The following is a 10,516-nucleotide window of genomic DNA, read 5'->3' as shown; positions in this document are numbered from 1 at the left end:
ATACACTATGGAGAGTGGCAATCACACTGTTTCTGCTCCTTCCTTTAGTATCCAATGGGAGATCCATCCGGGCCTATAGCCTTTGTCACATCCAACTCCAGCAAGAGCTTCCTTACATCCTCACTGATAATCTCAAACTCTTCTAGTGATTCGTGGATAACTATTCCCTCTCTTATCTCTGGAACTTCCCCTTGCTCTAATGTGAAGACCTGGAATTTCTTATTGAGTTTCTCACTCGAGTGTGTGTGTGTGTGTGTGTGTGTGTGTGTGTGTGTGTGTGTGTGTGTGTGTGTGTGTGTGTGTGTGTGTGTGTGTGTGTGTGTGTGTGTGTGTGAGCGCACGCGAGTGAAGTACCAGGAATGCCAAGGTCACCAGCCTCAGGGCCCCCCCCCCCCACGTGTTCTTGCCAGTAATAATAATAATAATAATAATATGGATGAAGAGGAGGTAGGGAGGAGTGGGAGGTGTCGGGTGGGGGATGTAGCAGGAGGAGGGGTGCCTGGCCGGGGTGGTGACCCCCACCCGGCCCTCAACACCTCTCCACCCTCTAACATGGCAGCGGGAACTGAGCGACGACCAGCACCCGGGTGACCAAGCTGGTTGGGGAGGCCTTCCACCGGGTGGGGGGGAGGGGGTCGCTGCTCAGTCTCCAGGTCGGGAGGTACTCCTCGTCCCCGGCTCCTCCCGGGACACTTACTCATGAATCCTCTCTTTCACAATGGTCATCAGGCACCAGTGTACCAGCAGGCACCAGTGTACCAGCAGGCACCAGTGTACCAGCAGGCACCAGTGTACCAGCAGGCACCAGTGTACCAGCAGGCACAAGTGTACCAGCAGGCACCAGTGTACCAGCAGGCACAAGTGTACCAGCAGGCACCAGTGTACCAGCAGGCACAAGTGTACCAGCAGGCACCAGTGTACCAGCAGGCACTAGTGTACCAGCAGGCACTAGTGTACCAGCAGGCACCAGTGTACCAGCAGGCACCAGTGTACCAGCAGGCACCAGTGTACCAGCAGGCACCAGTGTACCAGCAGGCACTAGTGTACCAGCAGGCACTAGTGTACCAGCAGGCACCAGTGTACCAGCAGGCACCAGTGTACCAGCAGGCACCAGTGTACCAGCAGGCACCAGTGTACCAGCAGGCACCAGTGTACCAGCAGGCACCAGTGTACCAGCAGGCACCAGTGTACCAGCAGGCACTAGTGTACCAGCAGGCACTAGTGTACCAGCAGGCACCAGTGTACCAGCAGGCACCAGTGTACCAGCAGGCACTAGTGTACCAGCAGGCACCAGTGTACCAGCAGGCACTAGTGTACCAGCAGGCACCAGTGTACCAGCAGGCACTAGTGTACCAGCAGGCACCAGTGTACCAGCAGGCACCAGTGTACCAGCAGGCACTAGTGTACCAGCAGGCACTAGTGTACCAGCAGGCACCAGTGTACCAGCAGGCACCAGTGTACCAGCAGGCACCAGTGTACCAGCAGGCACCAGTGTACCAGCAGGCACTAGTGTACCAGCAGGCACTAGTGTACCAGCAGGCACCAGTGTACCAGCAGGCACCAGTGTACCAGCAGGCACCAGTGTACCAGCAGGCACCAGTGTACCAGCAGGCACCAGTGTACCAGCAGGCACCAGTGTACCAGCAGACACCAGTGTACCAACAGGCACCAGTGTACCAGCAGGCACCAGTGTACCAGCAGGCACCAGTGTACCAGCAGGCACCAGTGTACCAGCAGGCACTAGTGTACCAGCAGGCACTAGTGTACCAGCAGGCACCAGTGTACCAGCAGGCACCAGTGTACCAGCAGGCACCAGTGTACCAGCAGGCACCAGTGTACCAGCAGGCACCAGTGTACCAGCAGGCACCAGTGTACCAGCAGACACCAGTGTACCAGCAGGCACTAGTGTACCAGCAGGCACTAGTGTGGGACATTTGGAGCTTGACTCTATTTATTTAATTATTAAAGTAATGAATTCAATTACGAAGGACCACCCGCTTTTATAGTAAAGAGGGAAACTAATAAAATGTGATCATTAGAAATTCCTGTAAGAACCAGTGACTATGGATAAATATTAGGAAATATAATCACTTGAATAATTAATGGGCTGTATAAATAATTTACTTGAATCAAAGCCTCAAACACCTACATTGGGGGGTTATTGCTAGAACTTCATATATGTCTAGGAACTAGTGTGGTTCGTACACCAGTTCATTGTGTAATAACCTAATCTTATGACCAATTAGAGAATCAATAGAAAATTTGTCACCAATAAGAATATAGATCATGAATATCAGAAATTAATAATTATAATAAACACGTATTATCTCCAGTGTACAGCATTCCATAAATGATAATCAAAATACTGATAATTTGAATAATCAAAGAAATACGAAAAGTCTTAGCTTGAAGACGTTTTCAAAGACTTCAGTTACGACTCATCCTCGGGATCTCCGGAATTCCTCGTAGAACACTGGGAGATGAATAACACGGGTAAGGTAACAGCTCGTGGAATTCCTCACACGCGAGATGTGGTTTATTTATGTCGCTCGACGTGACGACAAGCTACCCTGCTATATACAATCTCTAATGATGCATGAAAAGGGTTATATAAGTACTTAGCTAATAGGGCACTGTATAAGTTGAAGCTTGCCGAAACTCGCGTCCCAGGCTCTAGCGTCACAATGGCGAACACGTGGTGGCTAGCTTGGCTTGGATGTTGACGCGCTTATTTGGCCGGTCACGATGGATCATGTAGAACAAATTAACTAGTTCCGGGCTGAATGTCAGGTTAAATCTTGCTGACAATTCACCACAACGTATCCTAGACTCTGACACCAACGAGTTGCTCAATTCCGCAACAAGTCTTCACGCCGCACACTGGCGACTTCTCCTCGAGCTGGCATCCACCACAACAATGGCTTCTCCCTCTCCCCGGCGTCTCGCATTCGCCACAGAAATTATTTATCACGAATAATATTATTTCACGTAGTTGTGGCTAAAATGCTTTGATAAAGACTGGATTGTAATTCTAGGGAGCTAAATATTATTATTTTCTCGTCTTACGGTGGTAAACGAGAAATGGAGATGATTTTAGTTTTCTCCATGGCATTCACGCGTGACGTTAAATTTATTACCTAATAACAATTATAACTGAAAACTCTCGATTTGGCATTATTTGGGAGTTATGTTATCTGTAAATACTGATGTTTTTAGAGAGTCACATTCAATTCTCTAACACACTGGATATAAATGTGTTTAACTTGGTAGAATCTGACGCAATACTGGCGCTTGGTTACGTAAGAATTCCAGCATTATTGTACAGATACAATTATTAGTTCAAATAAACACTACTGTTAGTTAATTTTAGTTACTACAGTAATTAGTAGATTTTAGTAATAATTAATAATAATAAAACAGTATTGTATTAGTGTTGGAAATTTCCAACAACTAGTGTACCAGCAGGCACCAGAGTACCAGCAGGCACCAGTGTACCAGCAGGCACCAGTGTACCAGCAGGCACCAGTGTACCAGCAGGCACCAGTGTACCAGCAGGCACCAGTGTACCAGCAGGCACCAGTGTACCAGCAGGCACCAGTGTACCAGCAGGCACCAGTGTACCAGCAGGCACCAGTGTACCAGCAGGCACCAGTGTACCAGCAGGCACCAGTGTACCAGCAGGCACCAGTGTACCAGCAGGCACCAGTGTACCAGCAGGCACCAGTGTACCAGCAGGCACCAGTGTACCAGCAGGCACCAGTGTACCAGCAGGCACCAGTGTACCAGCAGGCACCAGTGTACCAGCAGGCACCAGTGTACCAGCAGGCACCAGTGTACCAGCAGGCACCAGGGTATGGTGCCTGCTGGACCTCATGACAAGCCGCCAGCTTCCTGTCCTCGTCGAAGCCACTTGTTTTAGTGTTCCTCAGGTAAATTCAGGTAAATATCGGTTCAGTAAGTTGGTTCCAGTGTTCTCTAAGCTGAACAGTGAACGAGATCAACATACATACACAATGACATGAGTGGAATCTATTTATATAAATATTGAATGTATATCCGGTCGAGGGAGGCCACAGTGCCGAGTCCGTCCGGCAGCCGGATGTGAGAGGCACTCAAGGCTCTCTTCCTTTCTCCTGAAGGTCCGGCCAGGACCTTCCCTGGACCCTCCCTGGATTTTCCCTGGACCCTCCCTGGTCCCTCCCTGGACCCCTCTTAGGACCCTCCCTGGACCCTCCCAGGACCCTCCCAGGACCCTCCCTGGACCCTCCCTGGACCCTCCCTGGTCCCTCCCTGGACCTTCCCTGGACCCTCCCTGGTCCCTCCCTGGTCCCTCCCTGGTCCCTCCCTGGACCCACCCAGGACCCTCCCTGGTCCCTCCCTGGACCCTCCCTGGTCCCTCCCTGGTCCCTCCCAGGACCCTCCCTGGTCCCTCCCTGGACCCTCCCAGGACCCTCCCTGGACCCTCCCTGGTCCCTCCCTGGACCCTCCCTGGTCCCTCCCTGGACCCTCCCTGGACCCTCCCTGGTCCCTCCCAGGACCCTCCCTGGTCCCTCCCTGGACCTTCCCTGGACCCTCCCAGGACCCTCCCTGGTCCCTCCCTGGACCCTCCCAGGTCCCTCCCTGGTCCCTCCCTGGACCCTCCCTGGTCCCTCCCTGGACCCTCCCTGGTCCCTCCCTGGACCCTCCCAGGACCCTCCCTGGTCCCTCCCTGGTCCCTCCTTGGTCCCTCCCAGGACCCTCCCTGGACCCTCCCTGGACCCTCCCTGGACCCTCCCTGGTCCCTCCCTGGACCCTCCCTGGACCCTCCCTGGTCCCTCCCTGGTCCCTCCCTGGACCCTCCCTGGTCCCTCCCTGGACCCTCCCTGGTCCCTCCCTGGACCCTCCCTGGTCCCTCCCTGGTCCCTCCCAGGACCCTCCCTGGTCCCTCCCTGGTCCCTCCCTGGACCCTCCCTGGTCCCTCCCTGGTCCCTCCCTGGTCCCTCCCTGGTTCCTCCCTGGACCCTCCCTGGACCTTCCCTGGTCCCTCCCTGGACCCTCCCTGGTCCCTCCCTGGTCCCTCCCTGGACCCTCCCTGGTCCCTCCCTGGACCCTCCCTGGACCCTCCCTGGTCCCTCCCTGGTTCCTCCCTGGACCCTCCCTGGACCCTCCCTGGTCCCTCCCTGGTCCCTCTCTGGTCCCTCCTTGGAACCTCCCTGGTCCCTCCCAGGACCCTCCCTGGTCCCTCCCTGGTCCCTCCCTGGACCCTCCCTGGTCCCTCCCTGGACCCTCCCTGGTCCCTCCCTGGTCCCTCCCTGGTCCCTCCCTGGTCCCTCCCTGGACCCTCCCTGGTCCCTCCCTGGTCCCTCCCTGGTCCCTCCCTGGACCCTCCCTGAACCCTCCCTGGACCCTCCCTGGACCCTCCCAGGACCCTCCCTGGTCCCTCTCTGGTCCCTCCCTGGACCCTCCCTGGTCCCTCCCTGGTCCCTCCCTGGTCCCTCCCTGGACCCTCCCTGGTCCCTCCCTGGACCCTCCCTGGGCCCTCCCTGGTCCCTCCCTGGTCCCTCCCTGGACCCTCCCTGGACCCTCCCTGGACCCTCCCAGGACCCTCCCTGGACCCTCCCTGGACCCTCCCTGGTCCCTCCCTGGACCCTCCCTGGTCCCTCCCTGGACCCTCCCTGGACCCTCCCTGGACCCTCCCTGGTCCCTCCCTGGTCCCTCCCTGGTCCCTCCCTGGACCCTCCCTGGTTCTTCCCTGGACCCTCCCTGGACCCTCCCTGGTCCCTCCCTGGACCCTCCCTAGTCCCTCCCTGGACCCTCCCTGGACCCTCCCTGGTCCCTCCCTGGACCCTACCTGGTTCTTCCCTGGACCCTCCCTGGACCCTCCCTGGTTCTTCCCTGGACCCTCCCTGGTTCTTCCCTGGACCCTCCCTGGTCCCTCCCTGGACCCTCCCTGGTTCTTCCCTGGACCCTCCCTGGACCCTCCCTGGACCCTCCCTGGTTCTTCCCTGGACCCTCCCTGGTCCCTCCCTGGACCCTCCCTGGTTCTTCCCTGGACCCTCCCTGGACCCTCCCTGGACCCTCCCTGGTTCTTCCCTGGACCCTCCCTGGACCCTCCCTGGACCCTCCCTGGTCCCTCCCTGGACCCTCCCAGGACCCTCCCTGGTCCCTCCCTGGACCCTCCCTGGTCCCTCCCTGGTTCTTCCCTGGACCCTCCCTGGACCCTCTCTGGTCCCTCCCTGGACCTCCCTGGACCCTCCCTGGTCCCTCCCTGGACCCTCCCTGGACCCTCCCTGGACCCTCCCTGGTCCCTTCCTGGTCCCTCCCTGGATCCTCCCTGGACCCTCCCTGGACCCTCCCTGGACCCTCTCTGGTCCCTCCCTGGACCTCCCTGGACCCTCCCTGGTCCCTCCCTGGACCCTCCCTGGACCCTCCCTGGACCCTCCCTGGTCCCTCCCTGGTTCTTCCCTGGACCCTCCCTGGTTCTTCCCTGGACCCTCCCTGGACCCTCCCTGGTTCTTCCCTGGACCCTCCCTGGTCCCTCCCTGGACCCTCCCTGGACCCTCCCTGGTCCCTCCCTGGTCCCTCCCTGGACCCTCCCTGGTTCTTCCCTGGACCCTCCCTGGTTCTTCCCTGGACCCTCCCTGGTCCCTCCCTGGACCCTCCCTGGTTCTTCCCTGGACCCTCCCTGGATCCTCCCTGGACCCTCCCTGGACCCTCCCTGGTCCCTCCCTGGACCCTCCCTGGTCCCTCCCTGGTCCCTCCCTGGACCCTCCCTGGACCCTCCCTGGACCCTCCCTGGTCCCTCCCTGGACCCTCCCTGGTCCCTCCCTGGACCCTCCCTGGACCCTCCCTGGTCCCTCCCTGGTCCCTCCCTGGACCCTCCCTGGTCCCTCCCTGGTCCCTCCCTGGTCCCTCCCCAGTGATAGTGACGAGGAAGACAGTGACGGGGAAGACAGTGACGGGGGAAGACAGTGACGGGGAAGACAGTGACGGGGAAGACAGTGACGGGGGAAGGCAGTGACGGGGAGGACAGTGACGGGGAAGACAGTGACGGGGAGGACAGTGACGAGGAAGACAGTGACGGGGAAGACAGTGACGGGGGAAGACAGTGACGGGGGAAGACAGTGACGGGGAAGACAGTGGCGGGGAAGACAGTGACGGGGAAGACAGTGACGGGGCAGACAGTGACGGGGAGGACAGTGACGAGGAAGACAGTGACGGGGAAGACAGTGACGGGGGAAGACAGTGACGGGGAAGACAGTGGCGGGGAAGACAGTGACGGGGAAGACAGTGACGGGGAAGACAGTGACGGGGAAGACAGTGACGGGGAGGACAGTGACGGGGAAGACAGTGACGGGGGAAGACAGTGACGGGGAGGACAGTGACGGGGAAGACAGTGACGGGGGAAGGCAGTGACGGGGAGGACAGTGACGGGGAAGACAGTGACGGGGAAGACAGTGACGGGGAGGACAGTGACGGGGAAGACAGTGACGGGGGAAGACAGTGACGGGGAGGACAGTGACGGGGAAGACAGTGACGGGGGAAGGCAGTGACGGGGAGGACAGTGACGGGGAAGACAGTGACGGGGAAGACAGTGACGGGGAAGACAGTGACGGGGAAGACAGTGACGGGGGAAGACAGTGACGGGGAAGACAGTGACGGGGAAGACAGTGACGGGGAGGACAGTGACGGGGAAGACAGTGACGGGGGGAAGACAGTGACGGGGAAGACAGTGACGGGGGAAGACAGTGACGGGGAAGACAGTGACGGGGAAGACAGTGACGGGGAAGACAGTGACGGGGAAGACAGTGACACGGGAAGACAGTGACGGGGAAGACAGTGGCGGGGAAGACAGTGACGGGGAAGACAGTGACGGGGAGGACAGTGACGGGGAAGACAGTGACGGGGAAGACAGTGACGGGGAAGACAGTGACGGGGAGGACAGTGACGGGGAAGACAGTGACGGGGAAGACAGTGACGGGGAAGACAGTGACGGGGAAGACAGTGACGGGGAAGACAGTGACGGGGAAGACAGTGACGGGGAAGACAGTGACGGGGAAGACAGTGACGGGGAAGACAGTGACGGGGGAAGACAGTGACGGGGGAAGACAGTGACGGGGGAGGAAGAAGGGCGGGACAGCGCGGGAACCACAACACCTCTAGTTAATACACAACAAACCTTCAAAACTCTGTGTCACTCGAACGGTCTAGTCATTGTAATGATTGTGTGCGTGAGGCAGGAGTAGAGTGGTAGAGAGTAGAGTGTAGAGAGTAGAGAGTAGAGTAGAGAGTAGCAGGAGTGCACCTTGAGGGCGGGAGGTTGGGAATACCTGTGTCCGTCGTGGTGACTCACCCCCTTCACCGCACCGCCGCCTTCATCACATCTATTTCTTGCCAGTTATTGTTTACAGAGAGCTATCATCCTAATTAGATATTTAGGCTATTATATATTGTATGTATGTATATATATAATTGTATATGGGTTAATAATTACGCTAGTTGATTACTATGCGTATTATTCATGTGTACGATAGTTTGGGAGGAGGGAGGCAGCGTGCGTAGCGTAGTGTAATGTCTGGCAGTGAGATCAGTCACGCTGGTGTCGTCGTGGGAGGTGGATTGTTACTCTCCTGCTCCATCACCCACACTATTATTAATGACATTATTATAATATTTTATGGGGCTTAATCATAATGATTTAACATAAAAGATTTTTTATTATTCATCAGATGAGGTTTTTCCTGATATTTAACGTATTAATAATAATAATTATTATTATTATAAATTCCCCCCCCCCCCCACCTGTGTCGGTCCCATGTATGAGAGAGAAAGAAACTAATGTGTGTCACGTGTAGTATTTAACTGACACGATTGGGCCCACACGTCGCTGTTATCCAATAGTCAGCGAGACTTGTCGTGGTCTTCCCAGGACACCGACTGACCTTTCCTATAGCATGCAAGCCACAACAATTACCTAGCACCTAGGTACCTATTTAGGGCTAAGCGAACAGAGGCATCAGGTGAGAGGAAAGGTTGCCCAAACGGCTCTCAGCTGCCGTGTGAACTGTACCGGGACCTTTCAGGTGTTATAGGAGTGCGTCAGACCAACCACTTGGGCTGGACGGTAGAGCGACAGTCTCCCTTCATGCAGGTCGGGTTCAATCCCCGACCGTCCATGTGGTTGGACACCATTCCCCCCCCCCCCATCCCATCCCAGATCCTTATCCTGACCCCTTCCCAGTGCTATATAGTCGTTATGGCTTGGTGCCTTCTCCAGATAGTTCCCTTCCCACTTGGAGCACGCAGACCACTGTGCTACAAGCCTTTATATCCTCTACCTATTATGGACTGTGGCCCACTGTACCTATAATGGACTGTGGCCCACTGTACCTATAATGGACTGTGGCCCACTGTACCTATAAGGGACTGTGGCCCACTGTACCTAAAATGGACTGTGGCCCACTGTACCTATAATGGACTGTGGCCCACTGTACCTATAATGGACTGTGGCCCACTGTACCTATAATGGACTGTGGCCCACTGTACCTATAAGGGTCTGTGGCCACTGTACCTATAAGGGACTGTGGCCCCTGTACCTATAATGGACTGTGGCCCACTGTACCTATAATGGACTGTGGCCCACTGTACCTATAATGGACTGTGGCCCACTGTACCTATAATGGACTGTGGCCCACTGTACCTATAAGGGTCTGTGGCCACTGTACCTATAAGGGACTGTGGCCCCTGTACCTATAATGGACTGTGGCCCACTGTACCTATAAGGGACTGTGGTCCACTGTACCTATAAGGGACTGTGGCCCCACTGTACCTATAAGGGACTGTGGCCCACTGTACCTATAATGGACTGTGGCCCACTGTACCTATAAGGGACTGTGGCCCACTGTACCTATAATGGACTGTGGCCCCACTGTACCTATAAGGGACTGTGGCCCACTGTACCTATAATGGACTGTGGCCCCACTGTACCTATAAGGGTCTGTGGCCCACTGTACCTATAAGGGACTGTGGCCCACTGTACCTATAATGGACTGTGGCCCACTGTACCTATAATGGACTGTGGCCCACTGTACCTATAATGGACTGTGGCCCACTGTACCTATAAGGGTCTGTGGCCCCCTGTACCTATAAGGGACTGTGGCCCCCTGTACCTATAAGAGACTGTGGCCCACTGTACCTATAAGGGACTGTGGCCCACTGTACCTATAAGGGACTGTGGCCCACTGTACCTATAAGGGACTGTGGCCCACTGTACCTATAAGGGACTGTGGCCCACTGTACCTATAAGGGACTGTGGCCCACTGTACCTATAAGGGACTGTGGCCCACTGTACCTATAAGGGACTGTGGCCCACTGTACCAATAAGGGACTGTGGCCCACTGTACCTATAATGGACTGTGGCCCACTGTACCTATAATGGACTGTGGCCCACTGTACCTATAATGGACTGTGGCCCACTGTACCTATAATGGACTGTGGCCCACTGTACCTATAAGGGTCTGTGGCCCCCTGTACCTAT

General features: G+C 56.3%; 1 protein-coding gene across 1 annotated transcript; it reads left to right on the top strand.

Annotated features, from left to right (window-relative positions):
* The first annotated feature begins 699 nt into the window (after positions 1 to 699).
* Positions 700 to 3,876, top strand: LOC138350193 (putative uncharacterized protein DDB_G0271606). Its single transcript, XM_069300537.1, has 2 exons — positions 700 to 1,925; positions 3,432 to 3,876. Exons 1-2 carry the CDS (start codon positions 700 to 702, stop codon positions 3,874 to 3,876), a joined length of 1,671 nt encoding a protein of 556 aa, XP_069156638.1.
* Positions 3,877 to 10,516: the final 6,640 nt, after the last annotated feature.

Source organism: Procambarus clarkii, chromosome 44 (genome assembly GCF_040958095.1).
Source record: "Procambarus clarkii isolate CNS0578487 chromosome 44, FALCON_Pclarkii_2.0, whole genome shotgun sequence".
NCBI lineage: Eukaryota > Metazoa > Arthropoda > Malacostraca > Decapoda > Cambaridae > Procambarus > Procambarus clarkii.
Note: the sequence above shows the minus strand (reverse complement) of the source record. Positions and strands in the feature narration are given on the sequence as shown.

What these genes read in the sequence shown, in the direction of transcription:
- LOC138350193 (XM_069300537.1), top strand. Translation starts at nt 700, where the DNA reads ATGAATCCTCTCTTTCACAATGGTCATCAGGCACCAGTGTACCAGCAG. An exon ending in GTGTACCAGCAGGCACTAGT is followed by an intron (nt 1,926 to 3,431) that starts GTGGGACATTTG and finishes GTATTGTATTAG; the next exon opens with TGTTGGAAATTTCCAACAAC.